At 43.4% G+C, this 18,119-nt stretch overlaps 1 protein-coding gene across 1 annotated transcript; it reads right to left on the reverse strand.

Annotated features, from left to right (window-relative positions):
• Positions 1-227: 227 nt before the first annotated feature.
• Cldn1 (claudin 1) lies at positions 228-14,448 on the reverse strand. The gene is made up of 4 exons (XM_051150796.1): positions 14,000-14,448; positions 5,751-5,915; positions 4,292-4,376; positions 228-2,606 (listed from the first exon to the last, which is right to left on the reverse strand). The coding sequence occupies exons 1-4, from the start codon at positions 14,220-14,222 to the stop codon at positions 2,444-2,446; spliced, it is 636 nt and encodes a 211-aa protein (XP_051006753.1). The 5' UTR covers positions 14,223-14,448; the 3' UTR covers positions 228-2,443.
• Positions 14,449-18,119: the final 3,671 nt, after the last annotated feature.

Below are 18,119 nucleotides of genomic sequence, written 5' to 3' on the forward strand. Positions count from 1 at the left end.
AAAAAACAACAATTTATTGAAAAAGAGTAATGCTTTATACAAATTCCCAAAGCAGCCCCCAAATATCAATTGGTCTGTTTCTAGGTTTGGTAGTAGGATATAAAAGTATCAAAACCGGGTAAGTGTTGGCATCAAACAAAATAGGATTATTTGGGAATCTAGAACTCTGTAGTTTAAGCAAGTACGCATTTACCTTACACATTAGGAGCCATAACTGCGGCAAAAAAAGATCTTTGCATGATTGCTTTTACACTCACAAATACAGTAAAAGTTACATAGTTCAAATCCACATTAAGGCTCCATTCTTTCTATAACTTTTACCATGTGGTTTTACAGTGAATTATAATTCTTAATTTCTCCTAAAACTGCTAGCTTCCACTTAACTTTGACAGTATCACTGCTCCAAGAGCATACTCTATGCCTTTAGAGGACACAATGTCACTTCCCTCCAGCACATTTGCTTAGCCCCAGAAGTATCAGGCCCAACTAACAAAGCTATGAAGTGACAGTGGGATGGGTCTCATGCCTGTCCTCAACAGTGGGAAGGCTGAGGCTGAAGGATCTTTGGGTGACACCAGAGTTCTTGGCCAGTTCAGACCACAGACTTGAGGCATTAACTCAAACAACAAAAAGCTTTAAAGACGTAAGATCAGTTTAACTTAGTGAACTTTCAGAGCTCATTTGTTTGAGAGACTTCTTAAGGAAAGAAACCCATTTAGCATTTTTCTCTTTCTAGGTGTCTGAAAAATAACCTCAAAACCTATCCACTTAAACTCCTTAATTACTAGGCAGTAACATGTCTCCCCTCATAAAACAACGTTTGCATGTGTCCCAGCTTGAGACATGTGACACAGGCATGACAGGAGTTAATGAACCCGTTGCATAGATGTAGCAATACATCTTCTTTGCCCAAGCTTCGTAATTAAGGGATAGCACCAAGATTCAATTCCAGGTCTCCAAATGTCAACGGCAACACCCTTCCTATTACACCACCCTGCTCTGCTAAAGGGCCTGTCCTACAGATTGGAATAGTAAGAGCACTTGTCCAAGTGAAACAGCACCAACAAGAGGCCATGCACAGCTGAAAGGAATGAAATAAACTCATGAACAAAGAAAGATACAGAGCAGTGTGAAGGTGCACGTGCACGCACGTGTGTGTGTGTGTGTGTGTGTGTGTGTGTGTGTGTGTGTGTAGATTTTATTCAGTGACTTCAAACCTGCTAATTGAGCAAGGAAAAAACACTACTTAGGCATATTTCATGTTCAAAGAATGAGAGTCATATCAACTAATTAATACTCACATTACCTCTACCAGATGGTTAAGTATAATTATTCCAAGTTGACAGATGGGAAAAGAGGTATAAAGACTGTAAATTGCCTACAGCTACAGAGAGAATATTTGTCACTAGACTATCACTTCTGCAAGTCTAGCAGTTTGGGTAGATAAACAGACCACACCTCTCTGAGAAGAGCTAAACGATAGGATAATTATATGTGAGAAAACAAGATAGCTGAGAATGGAAGAAGAAAAATGCAGTTTGTAGGATATGGAATGATGAATAAGCACCTGAAAAATGCAATCAATAAAACTGTTTCAACAACAGGGTTAGCAGTGCAGCCACTCAGTGAAACAAATATTTTCAAAGCAAACAAGATAGCTACAGACCAAAGTGCAAGGGCCGTGGGGAAAGGTCAGCAGAAAAACATCATCTGTCCAGAAGATTTGTCCCCACAACTCAGACATGGAAGTGACGAGTGATTCTTACCGGTTTTAAGCTTCAAATGTGGTCTCTGAAATTCACTGTTAAGATTCAGAAGATAGAAACAATCCTCAAAATAACAGTCTGAAAAAGCAGTTGTTGTCAGAGTTTAAAAAAAAAATATATGTTGATGTAAAGAAGACACAGGGGGAAAAGAACGAAGGGAGACTTGGTCAGGGAGTTTGGTCTTATGGCAAAGATACTACATGCTGATCAAAGGGTTGATATTTGACCGATCACATATGTTCACAGAAAAAAGAATAATACATCAGTAGTCTTATTTAATCAATATGGGGTTGTACATATTTTAGAGTCATTTTAAGTATGCTGGTACCAATAGCAGGGTAATAAGAGGTTTTTAACTGTCTATTTTTTTAATAGAAAATATGTATATATACACATATCGATACACACTTAAGAAGCACCCTTCCCCCATTCGAGTGGGATTACTCCGTGGGAGGCAGCAGTTCAAATGCAGAAACGGCTTTCCCTCCTGTACTCAGGACAGGCGATAAGGCACAGGCACAGCCCCTCACAGCCACGGGGATGTACAAAAATATGCTTCCTTTTGTTAACACCACAGTTCAGATAACCATAGTCCACAGTCTGGGACCTTCACGTCAATGCTAATTTCACTGTTCACTTCGTGTTTGCTCCAGGAGGACGTCTTCCCTTTGCCTCTGTCACACATAGTCCTTCCCACTAGAAGGTGTCGGCTTGGGATAAGGTCGCGGTGTTGGGTAAGAGGTGGTTTTCCGGGGACAGGAGCAGGAAAGTAGGGCACCTCCTAGGAGGCAGAGGGAGGAAGCTGCCCAGCCAGTGAAAAGGGCCTGCCCAAACTCATACCTGGAAAAAAAAAAAAAAAAAAAAAAAAAAAAAAGACAGCAACAGGCTGCTGTGAGGACCATTGGCAAAAGAAGAAAATCAATAGCATATACACATGTATGCATATATATGTATATATGTATAAATAGACACACATATATTGCTGATTAAAAATAACCCCATGTTACCGGAGGAGTTGCTGCTGTTTGTGAGCCCATCCATGAGACAATGTTTACATTGTAATTATCAATCATTTGTAACAGCACATCAGCAATATGACATACAACACACCAGTTTAATTACACAACTATTTTCTTTCCAAGCAAAGACGGCTTGGAAAGGATATGGAGACACCTGAGCCATGAGGACTGGGCCATCATCTTAGGCTGTCGCTTACGAAGTCCAGTTCCCTCACACAGCAATCATTTCTCTAACAAGGATGATTGGCGATCCAACACCCAAGTTAGAATAAAATATAAAATCTGTGTTTGGACAAAAAGACATCTGAACATCCCATGGCCGATTCCAGATTAAACAAGGCCAGGTAGACACATTAACCTACATTCTTGGCATGAGGAGGAGCCTATGGGTAACTGTGGATGGCAAAGATCAAGCTGCCTATAGTAGTCACAGGCCTTGAGTCCTGATAGAAGCCTAACTGTAGCCGTCCCAGAGCTACAGCCCCGCCTCTCATCCTTGATTTTTTTTCCCTTCGAAGCAGAATGTCCCACTTGCTTTTCCTGGAAGGCGTCCAGGGTAATGCGTCCGCATATGATAACAAGGGCACAGAGCCCGGCAATTTATAAAATGCTTTCTCGTGCACTCCTAATATTTCTGCTCTGCTGAAAATGTGGCCCATTGACCTCCAGCAGTTTCTGTCCCTACATCATAAATCTTACAGGATGGGCTGGGCTCCAACAACCACTGTAGCCTATGTTCTTTTGTGTGGGGTGACTGTACAAAAAGGCACACACTTATCTCTGCAAACACTGAGACTTTTCATTCACTCACCCTAGCACTCACAAACAGTAATTACATCTTAACATTCTAGCTTTGAATGCAGTCATTAAGCTTTAAAGATGGGAAGACGGTGAGACCAAGAAGTCTTGTCCCTGATCAAAGATCATTGTTACCCGAGAGCTGAGACTCAGATCCTGAACTTGCAGAACTTGAACTACTAAGAAAGGTGACCTTTGTAAAGTCAATTTTATTGTTGCAGTGGAACACAAAACTTTAAAGTGTCTTCTGAATGTACTAAAAAAATACATCGTGATTTCGCGTGGGTTTCCACTGCTATGGTGATACAATTTTTTCCAATAAATCATGAGCCTGTATACTAGTTACAAAGGATCAGAGGAATTAGAAACATCAGAATACACTTCAAGAAGAACATGTCTAAAACATTAGCACTTTTGTTCATATTGAGGGAATAAATAAAAAAAAGATGTGTTATGTTGTTGGCTAAGATCCAGCTTAGAACATTTCTCCTTTGAAGTGCATTTGTCTTCAGTACTTGCTGTTAAAACAATTATCCAATTCATTTTAACATGAGTCACAGGCCATTTAAATTGTGTGCAAGTTTGACCTAAATTTCCATACAATTCCTGAAAGCAAATCGGAGAAACTAAGGCACTGGTGGGAGCTTGTCAAACACAAAAAGGGTTGTCTTTGAGAGAGTGGACTATTTTATGCATGGCTAACGTTACCTGGCATTGACGGGGGTCATGGGGTCATAGAATTCTTGAACGATTCTATTTCCGTACCATGCTGTGGCCACTAAACTCGCCAGACCTACAGAAATTCAAAGCAAGGCCATTAATCACTATGGGACACTGAGCACAGAAACACAGAGTATTAAACCTAATTGTATTCTGTAAGAACTGAATCTCATCAAGAGTGCTGACACTTTATTTTATTATTATGGAAATCAATTTGACTTAGGTATGATTTATCCTGACTCTTCTGCAAAGAATTATAAAGACATTAGATTGAAGTCGGGCCTAGATTATGTTGTTTATGACATCTTATTTATTTATAGTTCAAGGCCACTGGCACAAATACTTTTCTTCAGAAAGAACTAGGTGGATCCATCTTATTCAAAATCCCTGTCAAAGGTCCTGCAGTGCTGTAGCTTAGTATCTGAAACTACTTTTGAATTAAAAAAAAAATTCATTTTAGTTCATATTAGCAGAGAATGGCTTACAGAAGGAAAGCTGAAAATGCTCCTGCATTCTTCCTGACAAAGTCAAAATGAGTCCTTACTTTCTGGTCCAGCAGCAGTAGCAGAGCTAGCTGCACAGGAATGGAACCCAAAAGGACCACAGCATCCAGAGTCTTCCTTCCACAGGTGCAATCAATACCCAGCCCTGGTGTCATGTGTTGAGGTGACACACTGGGTTATTTGTGTAAGTGAACTCAATTGTTCATGATATTGGTTTTAAATTCAATAATGGAAGGACATACATTGGGTAGTATCACTCCTTCCAGCATTTATATGATGTCTAAATTATAATTAATTTTTTATCCAAAGAGATATTCATCAAAAGATTCAAGCTTTCAAGTAGAAAGTAAGGATAAACTCAAGAGATTTTTTTTTTTTTTTTTTTTTTTTGTACAACATAGTGCCTAAGGTGTCCTTAAAACTTAGAGAATAGCCAGGCAGTGGTGGTGCACATTTTAATTGCCAGCACTTGGGAAGCAGATTGCTGTGAGTGTGAAGGCAGCGTGGAATACAGAGTGAGTTCCAGGACAGCCAAGGCTACACAGAGAACCCTTGCCTTGAAATCCACGTTTCCCTGCTCTCAGCTTTCTCATGCTGACATCACAGACAAACAGCCTTTTCTAAATCCCATAAAATTGGTCCAGCTTTCTGAATCTGAAGAGACTGAGCCTAGGAAACAAGTGGGCACCCGAGTCCTTCGTGGCTGTCCCTGACAGAAGCACACAGGCCAAATGTCCATTTGAATCTTACTGAGAACGTGAAAGCCAACTTACTCCCAAGGCCCAATGGGTCCAGATGGGAATATGCTTCAAAGCATTTCAAATGCAGTAAATCGGACATAAACTAAAGTCACTAAAAACATAGAGAACGAGATTCCAAACCACACTTGAGAAAGGTGAATGATGGGGGGGGGGTGCAGGGGGAAAGGGCAGAGCCTCTCTTACCAGAAGTGAAGAATATTACGCCCCCAATGACAGCCATCCACATCTTTTGCACCTCATCATCCTCCAAGCATTTCATACACTTCATGCCAATGGTGGACACGAAGATGCCGATCAGCCCCAGCAGGATGCTGATTACCATCAAGGCTCGGGTTGCCTGCAAAGTACCTGGCAGGAGACAGTTGGGACATGTAAAACTTGTGCCTAGAGCAGCAAGAGGAGAGTGGTGCGAGACGAAATGCATTTCAGTGTTTTGTGGGAAGGACAAAAGTGAACAAAGAGCCCAAAAGGACAGAGGACTCCAGTGACATTTCTGCTGTGGCCACAAGGATGGTTGCTGGGAAGACATGCACAGGGGCTGGGGGATGGTTAGGACCTCCGTTGTTCAATTCAAAATCAACTGGAAAATAATTAATGAATCAGTAACATAGGTCTCATTGAATTGAATATGCAGTCATTACTACATGGGTATTTCCATTTTGAACTAATGTTCACCCTTTGTAATTAAATGGCGTAAAGGACATATTTAGTACTGGTCACTCATTGTAGACTACAACCTTTATGCTTCTAAAAAAAAAAAAGACTCCAAGAGAATATGGACAATAAATGAGTGTTTCAGAGATGGTCATGGCTGGATAAGCAATATTTCATCCCTAGCTATAAGAGGTTGAGAGGGGAAGGGTACAACCTTTTAAAACATTGATTGAAGGCAACCGTAAAGAAGGTGTCTTGTAACACAGCAGTAGATTCATAGAACATGACCCCGCCAGTTTTTAAAACTATGAAAGCATCATGCTATAATGTTAGAGATAACAATCCTCGCTCAGATTTCTCGGGGGGTCTGCAAATTTTCAAAAGTCCTCATTCTCATCTTTGTCATGTTAAACTATTGCCAGAGATGGGATCAGGTTTGAGAGACTGAGCCAGCGTGTTTTCTAAAGAATAAAAGCTGAAAGCTAACATTATGGTATAATAATAAAATGTGTATGTATGCAGGAGGGTGACACACTGGTTAGAAGACCTTTAAATTACAGATGTACTTCCTCTTTCAACTGAGCATCACTATCTTAGTTACAGCCTTAATACCGGAAAATGGAAGTGTTTCTATGGAGACAGTTAGATTGCAAAAAATTAGGATCTTGGGAAAACGACCTAAGATTCTTTGGGACCATGTTCGTATTTTATAAAATATGGCGGACAACAGCTCTATCCAGGGAGTTAGAACAGTTTGCTCCTTTGTGGTCTTCAGGAATGACTAAGGTGACGATCTTCCCAGTAGTTAACGTGTACACAGGCTTAGCTTCTCACGTTCAAGACTGGGATGTTAAGGTACCAATCTTAAGTCAAACACAAACAGCTCTGGAATGACACTACATATTAATTACAGCCATTTGTATCCTTGTTATTACAATCAATGACAGAGTCACACTAATCCCTTTCTAAGCAGTGTCAAATGCATTTTCACAGTATTTCAGTGACAATTGGAAACAGTTTTTACTCTTTCACCAAAATACTAAACACTCCACTCTCTGCCTCTTCTATCATTTTCATCTGCCCATAAGTGTGCAATGGGCACATAATGCATACCTCTTTTGCACATCCCAGGGTTCCAGGGTAGCAAAGAAACTTCTGGATCAAATCCATGTTCCATGGTCCCTGGCTTTACTAGGAACGGAAGCTGCCCATGTGACCATTAGGAAACTTTCCTTTGAATCACAAACCATGCTGCAGTACAAAGAGGGAAGTCCTGAGGACTCCCAGGTGAGGTGTTCACTTCCTTCTGATTTATCAGAAGTGTTTGTTAGGGCAGCTGTTACTTACTAGGAAAATAACAATTTAAAAACAAATAATTATGTTCTTATAAAACACAGATTGCAGATTTTGCTCAGGCTGAAAGCATTTGGAGAAGATGCTGCAGGCAATGAAGGGATCTATGTGCCTGGAGCAGAAGGGTGAACCCTCCTGCCAGTTTGCCAAAAACACTCCATATTTTAAATGAAAAGCCCAGCATCCTAAGAAGGTCCTGGATCCTGAGTAAACTGGTGTAATTGGTTATCCTGTAGATAAATGACATATATATATATATATATATATATATATATATATATATATATATATATATATACACACACACACACACACACACACACACACACACACACACATACACACACACACACACACACACACGCACTCATATCCATATATATCAAAGCTTTGTAGGCAGGGTCAAGAGTTCAGAGTCTATTCAAAATGGAATGAGAAGTCACTGGAGGGTCCTAAGGTGGGGTAGCCTGACTTTTACCCATACTGGAGAAACAATATAATTAGAAAACACTAATGCTATGGTTGCCCTTCACAAATGTATATAGCCTCTTCTGTCTCAGGCAACTCCTCTTTACTTTGTCACAATTCATTTGTTTAATGGCTCTCCATGAGTGACTTTGGTTGGCATCATTGGTCTCTCTGGAAGTTGTATTTGTTACAAGACTCCAACCCAGCCTTAGCTTATATAATAGTCATTCCAATCCATTCATGAAGTCAAAGCATGGGCCATTAGCAGCACAGGTCTGAGTGCTGGGCTCAAGGCATCCTTCAGGAGCCTCCTGAACAGCAGACTCCCGACTCTGGTTTCAGATACCTCTGCTCTTCTACTACGGAGCACTCAGGTATAGCCTATGGGGCATGCAATGTGCATCTACTTACAATGATCAAATGTTCACAAGACTTTCATCTTTAAATAAACAGTAAGGCATCTGTGCTTCATGCCATTTCTTTTTTCATTTGCTAGTTTTGTAGAGTTAAAGAGAAGTGACAGATATTCTATCTCATGCTTGCTAACAGTGTCATTTGTCTAACATACAAACCTGGAGCCAATGGACAGTATGCCTTGTAGCCACAAAACCATATTGGCAAGTGGTCTTGTTTTCATTTAAAAACATGGTGAAGCAGTACAGAAGAAGAGTTTTGTTTTGACAAGTGACCCTTTCCCATTTATACCCGGAGCCACTGAGTTATGAATTATCTTCTGTTTTTATATTAGACTGGCAACAAATGGAGACACTGGACAACTCCTCACCATGACATATACAGAGAGTATAAAAATATCATGTGTATGTATGTAAAGTACACAAAATAAAAAAGCTTTCCTGCACACCATGGACAACAGAGGAAAATGATAACAGTAAGAAAATTTACTAGCTGGTTTCATATAACGGTGGATTACAAGTTAGACTAAGACACCATTGTTCCAAATGTGTGGCCGTTTTATGTGAAGATCCCCTCTGAGCCAGAGCTTTCATCTGGAGCAGGTGAACGCTTTCCAACTAGAAGGCCTTTCGAGTCTAAGCTGTGTAAGTATGAGCTGCTGGACGGTTGTACTCGGATGGCTTCCGTCAGTTGCACTGCTGACACTTAGTTCCCAGGCATCGCCCAGTCTGTTCCTTGTTAGCCTTGACTAGAAGGGTGCCTTTGCTTTTCAAAACTGGCCACGATGTGATATAAAAAGCACCTACGCGTGTTCGGCTCCATCTTTGAGGCACTACTTATCTGATAAACACCTCCTTTGAGGGCCCCGGGGAGGCTAAAGTTTTGCTATGTAAGCCTAGGCTTGAATTGGGCAACAGAATGCTAGAATTTCCCACAGAGGGGAAAAGCTGCACTTTCCCTTTAACTTGATACCGGTTTGTAAGTTCTTGCAATGGTGCTTCTCTTCCGTCCTCTCTCAGCAGAATGAAGAAGGCATAGACATTTACAGTTGTCCGTGCACTATTGCACTACCCTTAGGACCACTTACTTTTTTTTTTCTTGGGCCTTTAAATTTGTAGCTAGCTCTATAACATTATAAGGAAAGTCAAGCTATTGTCTCTGAGCATTATCCAGCAGCGCACAGGAAGGTAGCCTTTTAATTACACTCAGCCGGATTGAAAATCTGCAGCTTAAAGACCCCCTAAGGAGTTCTCACCACTCTCAGCCTGAAAGTATAATTTAAAAAATACTTACAAAGATCTCTACTTATAAGTCAAGAAATGAGTTTGACACTGCCCTTCTACTACAGCTGTTTAAGCCAAAGTTTGCACAGACAAGCATAGACAGGCAGGGAATGTTTCCCCCCAAACTTTAAAGACATGCACTCCAAGCAGTAGAATCTCCATAAATACCTGGCACTGAGCATGCTCTGTACTATAGTCCATTAGCCTACCCTATGTTCTACATATCATGAGCAAGCCAGATCTTAGTGGTATTTCTGCCCTCACAAAGTCCTTCCTTATTACAATATGTGCTAATAAGTCTCAGGGGGATAAAATCGCTGCCCACTGTGTGACTAGAGCAGAAACACGTTTTTCAGTTTCCCAGTTGAAGGAGCTTATTCGGGCTGTCAGAGAACACTGCTGTGGAGTTATCCATTATTTAGGCTTTCTTTCTAGCCAATGTCTGAAGGTTGACAAGGACTTTCATTGCTGTGTTTCTATTTGAGAGACGGATGAGCTGGTGGGCTACTTGCGACTCAGCGTCTAAGGGTCCTGAAGGATGAGGGATCAGCACCTTGCAGGGAGTCCTGAGAAGTTTTGCTGTCTCTTCTTGAAAACGTAATTTTCGTTTTTTAAAAAATGGCTCATTATTAAACATATGTCCTTTATTGCCATTTCCACGACGCCGTGTTTTATTAAAGTATGATTATATTATTTCTCCACTCCTCTTTCCTTCCCCCAACCTCGCCCACTCACTCCTCACCTCAGATAACATTTTTTTTCCCGTCACTCTACTCTAGAAAGCTTGTGCTGTGCCACTTGTTTCTCCTTTAGTCACTGAAGTTAGTAACAAGGAAAAGCTGTCACTGGCTAGAGCCTTAGAAATGACCTTTGCTGCGTCCCGACTACTGAGAATAGGGCCAGGCTCAGGTCTGACGAATAGACGAGTGGACCTTTGATTCATCTTCCCAGTCCTCCCACTCTGCCCTATTTTACCACTGGTGAATCCACCTTAGCTCAGGGAGAGCAAGTAGGTGTACCTGGATAGTGCAAACTGGGGCAAGAACTCAAGCCTTGGCTCCTGTTTAGTTTTTGTTCCACCCTGCACGCCCGTGCCTTTTCTGAATGTTCTGTATTTGGCAGCGTAAAGGAGTCTGGAGAAGGCTGAGTGGCTGCCGTCCCCTCTGCCTGTGCCGCACAGACCTCCAAGCCAGTCAGTGATTTTGCTCCTCTGCTTGAGCTTGACATCATGGTGAGAGTGCTGGGAAACCTCATGACAACCAATACTCATTAAGCACACCTACACACATGTGGATTCACGCCGAGCAAGTTCTACAGGCTGGGGTAGCTCATAAACAAATTACAGAAGTCCAGGGCTAGATGAGACTTAAAGAGAGTCTAGCATAACCTCCCATTTGTCTGGTGTTTGGATCTTCACAACAGCACTCCTATGAAAATGCTTACTGCTTCTCTGCCCTGATACCTCCCAGCACGCAGCCTCCTAGGAAAGGCCTGTCTTTGCACGATGCTGGCTATTAAAATGAAGCAAGAAGAAGCAGGTTGCTAAGTACATGAAATAGATAACCAGCTTCCCACTGTGTTGGGAACTAAATCAAACCAAGAAAGATGTGTAAACTGCATGAAGGAAAGTCTACTACAGCTGCACCTGGTCTTTTCCTTTGTATGTCCAAATTTTAGCTGCAAGGATCATCACTCTAGATAATTATCATATACAGGGACATGAAAGTGGTCTCGGCTGTTGTAGACCATAATTCACACTGTAACAGCTGCTTATCCAAGAAATGTGTCAGTTACATTTTCACCAACTGTTTGGCAAAAACTACATACAGTATGGCCTCTTTAGGCTGTATCCAGTAGTTCTATATGGGGCACAATAATAATGCACTCCTTGTATATATTGTGTAAAGGTCATGAGCTTTTCACAACTGACACCGGATATGACAGGAGAAGAAGGCTTTTAATGTCTGGTTACAAAACACTGGCACACGTCTCTATCATGGTACTTAGGTGAAGTAGCCTTTACTGGCAAAGCTCGAAACTACAAATTTCAGGATCCCATTCATAGCTGTGCTTCTACCTCGAAGCATTTCATGAGAGGTAGCCTTCACGGGATACCACACACACACACACACACACACACACACACACACACACACACACACACACCTTTTCATCTCTAGGCATCATGGAACGACACCAAAACCAGCCAGTGAATCACCAACCAGATCTCTTTATCAGGTGGGCGTGAGCACCACAGCTCAGGTGGAAAAACAGACAAGTTTTCTGGGCCTGGTCCAAAGGCACCTAGTGAATCACTGCTGAGCTGGGAGAGAAGATGTGAGTCAGGGTACAGGCTGATGGGAATTGGTTTGCGGAGAGAGAGGCTCCTGGGCTCCATTTGAATAAACCATTAGCTTTAAGCAGAACAGAGGATGGAAACAGTTCTCTGCTAAAACAAGTCAACAAAGAAGCAGGTTCTGAAAATGCTTGTGAAGGAAAGATATTCACTGCATTCATCACAGTTTCAAGAACTATAATAACTATACCAACAAGGAATAAATTCCGATAGAATATAGTAATTTTAATATAGTATTCCGGAAAGGGATGATGCGAGTATTTGCTTCATGGACCATTATTCTACCCAGTCATCCAATTAAACTTGATAAGATGAAGAGTTTGGGGGTAGAGGAACAAAACTGGCAGGGAAGCCCTCTCTAGACTTGTCCAGAGCACATCTCACCTGACAGGTCCACGCTATGGTTCTGAAAATGGCTGGCATCATTTCGCTAAATGCACTTCTCTTTCCACTGGGAAGCTCAGGATTTCCCAACTGCTACACGTAACCCGGGAAGGTAACAAGCAGCACACATTTACCCAAGGTATAGATTACTTTTGACATAGGAGTCCCAATGTGGAGAGAAAAGCACATTGGCTGAGTACATTCTACAGGTCCTCAAGATGTCAAGCTGGTTTGTGGCAGGTTTCATAATTGTAAAGCGAGACACTTTGGCTGGGATGGATGAAGAACATCACCCTGATAGGACTGGAACCATGCACAATGCCAGAGCTGTTCACAGCAGCATTCATAGAGGACTGTGGAACAGCTTTGTTTAGGCAAAAGCTAAAGGAATTCTTCCTGTGAGTCAAAGGGCAGACCCACAGAGCAGAACACACAACCAGAGTCATTTCTCCAAGAAAAGAAAATGGCCATGAATGCGATCACCTAGATGGTGTTCAATGGATTTCTGGCAAAGCTCTGTAAAAATGAAGGATTTGCATTAGAGGAACAAAGCCTGATAACATGACTCAAAAAGTCCTAGCTAAAAGTGATGGCAAAGGCACTTTATCACCTGTGCCCCAGGATCTGTAGAAATATTTCTGTCTACACATTCCGTTCTAACTTTATATATGAGGAGCAATCCTCTTATACATGGAGACCGATTGGGGAGGCATGGGGAGACCCTTTCTTTTTTTCCTCTCAGCCTTCTTTCCAGTTGGTAACCACTTCTGACAGTGCCCCCACCCCGCCACACCAGTAGGCTGCCTCCTTTTCACGGTTAGTCAGAATCGTTTTCTTCATTGACCCCTTCCCCACATGCCACCAGCCTCTCGTTCTAAACTTTGACAATACACGCTGCCTCTTTTGCAGACCCTAGGCTGGAAAGCCAACCTTTGTTGGGGGGCGGGGGATGGGAGACTCTCAAGAGGTTCTTCAAGGAGGAAAAGCCAAAAACATAAAGGGTTAACTTTGGCTGTGTGTAAAGACACGCCATTGCTCAAGTCAGAAAGTTTCTTGTCTGGAATTTCAGAATTACGTACTTAGTTTTGAAGGCTTGAAGCCTACCCAGAATGCAGCGTTTTCTTGGCCAAACCCTATAAGAATGTGCAGAATAGGCCCAAGAGTCCAAGTTCCACTGTGATCTTCATTCTTCCAATTTCCACCCACCCTGATTAGAATTTGAGGGGAAATCACACCTAGAAGCGCAGAAACTGCCAAGCAGGGACTTAGAGGCAAATCTAGGGCTTTGACCTGAGGCCCTGGCTTTCTCTGCTTTCTCACAGACAGAGCACATGCTCAGAAACATTGACCAATTTAGAGAGGATAGCCCCATATAATTACAGAACAGTTCTGGGCTGAATGAAACTACTAGAGAGTGTAGCCCCCCCCCCCCAGCCCCTGGAGGTGGGGAAGGTGTGGGATGAGGTGGGCGAGTTGGGGGGCGGTGCGGAGGGGGTCGAGGAGGGTGAGAATGCACTTACTGTTAAGATTCAGCAAGGAGTCGAAGACTTTGCACTGTATCTGTCCGGTACTTTGCGATACACAGGACATCCACAGTCCTTCGTAGATGGCCTGGGCGGTCACGATGTTGTCCCCAGCATAGGAGTAAATCTTCCACTGGGGCAAGGCAGTACTGACGATGGAGCCGATCCATCCCAGCGAAGCCAGGATGAAACCCAGCAGCTGCAGCCCCGCGTTGGCCATGGCTCCTTCCAAGGCTTGTGCACGCGCGGGCTCAGTGGCAGGTGCAGGAGGGGGAGTTTGCAAGGTACGCACCTGGGCTCCCCGAAGGTGGCCGGGTCTCGGTGAACAAGTTATTGCTAGGACCCCTGTTCCTGTGTGGCCACGGGCGAGCTCCTGGCTTCTGGTCTGGGTCGGCAGTGGAGTCTGGAAGTGAGAAGCTGCGAAGTTCTCTGAGACTCTGAACCGCCCGGCGCTGCGATTTAAAGCAGCTCCGCCCCTCCCGGCAGGCAGCGCCCTCTGGCGGTTTCATGGCTGAATCCCCATAGGGAGCGCTGGGTCCTCGCAGGCCACCTCATCCTAATGCAGGGGGAAATGTCCTGTAGAGGACCCGCGCCTGGGGACCACCTGAAGAGAATCAGGCATCCCTACCTGCTCCCTTTCGTTTCTCTCCCAGCTCTTGGTAAGCATTTCCTTCATTTCATTCTACAGTTAATGCAAAAGTCACCGTGTCTGTGTAAATAAAAAATTAAAAACGGACGGAGCCAAGAACCTATTTTCACTTTTATCATCGTCCTAGTATTTTACTGAGAAACACATCTAACTCTGTACTCTCTTCCCCATTGGGCGTCTTTTTTTTTTTTTTTCCCCTTGTTTGGTGAGTGCCTCCTCTTTTCTTTGTGGAGCTCCTTGTTCTTTAAGACCAGTAGGTTAGAATTCCCTCACTTCTCTCAGGGCCCTCAGAGATCTTGAAACTTGGTAGAGTAGGGAAACGCTACCTGAAGAGTGCCAGCCGGGCAGATTTCTACCACATCCAGTGTTCTGTTCCCAGTCCTGTGTGCTGGGACTTTTCACTGCATTTCCAGTTGTAGGAACAATATGCCCCTTGAGTTAATAACTTCCTTTTGAAAATGCAAATCACTATCCCCTACAAAACACACACACACACACACACACACACACACACACACACACACCCTACCTTTTCTTTAAAGCAATTTGCTTAGCATAGCAACTTCTTATCTGAGGCACCTGGCCAATGAGTGACAAGTTATCAGATGGAATTCAGCAAATTCGCCCACAGTCTCTCCCAGGGGACAGAGGGACACTTGGATGTAGCACCACTGTGGCAGAGCTCGGGATCGGGCTTGGGACCTGGCAGTAAGAGTTATGCCATCTCCTCAGGCTTTGATCTAGGCAGCCTCTAACCTTCCTCTCTAGGCCTGTACCGCTTCCTTGTTTGTCGCCACTCAGAAGCCCACGTTGTGGTTGAGAGTAATTAAAATGTTTGCTCAGCTGTTATTTTGTACGTGGTGTGAGTACGGTGGGGAGAGAAGCTTGTATGCTTTTAGTAAAGACAGGAGACTTGACGGGCGAAATAAACATGTGGCTGAAAAACTAGGTATGGCCAGGTATGCTAAGGAAGTTGCAAGATTTGCCACAAGGAGGAAATGGTTAAAAAAAAAAAAAAAAACAAAAAAAACCGAACAAACAAACAAACAAAAAAGCCCCACCACCCTCCCTCTCAGTTAGATACCTGCTCAATGCTTAGAGATAAAGACCCCATGCGCTCAGGGACTGAGGGAGCAGCAAAGACAGGGACTTGTGCCCTCAGGCCCTAGGCCTGCAGGCTGTACCACTCAGTGAGTTCAGGTGAATACTCCCCTGGTGTTTTGTGTCTGTCAGGGCCAATGAAATGTCAATCATGCTGGGTACACAGAATTCCCCAAAGGACCTGCACCGTGTGAGAGTGTAAGGTCACATCAACTTCTACTGAGGTTTTTCAGAGTCACTTAAAAAAATACACACACACACACACACACACACACACACACACACACACACACATTTGACTTCTTCGAATGCATTCTAGCTCAGATCCTTTAAGTCTGCATTAGGACCCTTTTCTATCAAGCTGCAATTGGCAGGGAATTAGAGGCACTGATCCTATTTTGTCTTGTTTTGTTCGTAATCCAGGTCTGTGTGAGACTGATTATTCCCCTGCCCACAGCTGTGTTTGGGTGGCTGCGGTAAGAGTCCCTCTCTGCTGCTTTGTGCTCATCTCCACAGCCACGGCCTAATCCTGTCTAGTCTTCTGCCCCTGGCCTGAGAGCAGCAAGAGATGAGATAATAGCTCGGTGTAAATCCATTAATTGGAGAAGAAAAACAACCCACAGACACCAGCTTTTCACACATGAAACGTAAATAATAAAGGCAGCAGCATGACCCAGAAGACTGTAGAAAGGTTGCCAGTAGTGAGGTAAAACATCCTGGCGCGGTCCTAGGAACAATCTGCCATGAACCAGCACCTAAATTCTTCCTTTTCCCTGCCTCGGTTTAGCAATCAATAAAAGTGGGAGTTGACTTTTCAATCATCACCTGCCTACAACATGCACTTGCGAGCTTATCCTTATCAAGTGCTGTGCTCCTCCTCCTCCCTCTCCTCCTCCCCCTCCTCCTATTCCTCAGTGACACCTTACTGCTATGTGAGAGGAACAGAGTCAGAGGTCACACTGCTTACCTAAGAATCATAGTTGGAAACATGCAGTGTTGACACTCCACATGGCAACTCTGCTGTGGACCCCACCTGAACCATTGCCTTGTAATATCTCTCCCTAAGTAGCAAGTGCACTGAGCACAAAATGGCTCTTCCCTCCACGCCCTATTTTGTGCTTCTTGGTCCAGGTGGTGGGAGATGTTCTGCTCTCTGGTAGTCCCTTCTTAGTCTCTGTTGCTCCCCAATGGATACTCTTCCTGGAGTGTCCCGAGTTCCTGCATGGAGGGTTGTTGGTGCCGCTGAGGAGGGTGGTGTATAAGCTAAGAGTGAAGAGCTCTCCAGCCACTGCACATACTTGGAAGACTGACACTTGGGTTCAGTAATGACCCTGAGAACCAGCAGAACACACACACACACACACACACACACACACACACACACACACACACACGGAAGCAAGAGACCAGTGGTGCAGAAGAGAATGTTGACCAAGTAAGACAGTCCCCAAGGGGCAGTATGAGATTCTCAGAAGTGGTTGATGAGAGGACAAAAGCCTTTGGGATGCAACACATCCAGTTAGGGACAGTGTGTGTTCAGGCTCACTGCTCACTGTCGAATGCTCTGGAAAGTAACAAAAGAATGAATTGGCATACCACTGAATCATCTACTGTGCCAAGAATGACCACAATTCATGTTTGAAAATACAGCATGAATTCCAGTGTTTGGATATCAAGGGTACCAACACTACCAACCATTGGTTGGTGTCTAACAACATCTTAAATAGCCTTTGAAACTGCTTGTAGCTTCTGAGACAGTAGTGACGGGTTGTAGATAAAAGGAGCAGCTGCTTGGGATGTGTAGTTATCCATACATATATGACTGAAATTCAGGATTGAATATGTGGTATTGGATAACGGGCTCAAGGCCTCTTTACAGGGGAAAAGTCTCAGGATTTCTCAGCTGCCTGTACTTCTTTGTCTGATCTGGGAGCCCCCATGAGCTTTCCCCTTTCTATACTAACATGTCTGTCAGTATCATCTTACTCAGATGGATCTTGTTTAGGCAGCCATATTGTTGAGACTTCAGGCTGTAGCTTCTCTGGCACTTTTAAGAGATGCAGTTTTCACAGGAGAAATCCCTTTCCCCTGGCTCTTACAGTCTTCCCTCCCCTTCTTTTGTGATGTTCCCTGAGCTGTAGGTTCAGAAGTTGTTTTGTAGGTGGAACATCTGGGGCACTGGTTCTCTGGCTTTTGTCCAGCTATAGTTTTCAGTAATTGTTATGTTTATATATTAAGAAGTGTGTGTGTGTGTGTGTGTGTGTGTGTGTGTGTGTAAAACAATAACAAAAGGCCAGAAGTCATGAATTTGAGAGAGAACAAATGGGAGGAGGTACCTGAAAGGGCACTGGAGGAGGAAAGGAAAAA

The sequence above is a fragment of the Acomys russatus genome, chromosome 8 (genome assembly GCF_903995435.1).
Source record: "Acomys russatus chromosome 8, mAcoRus1.1, whole genome shotgun sequence".
In the NCBI taxonomy this organism is placed as follows: domain Eukaryota; kingdom Metazoa; phylum Chordata; class Mammalia; order Rodentia; family Muridae; genus Acomys; species Acomys russatus.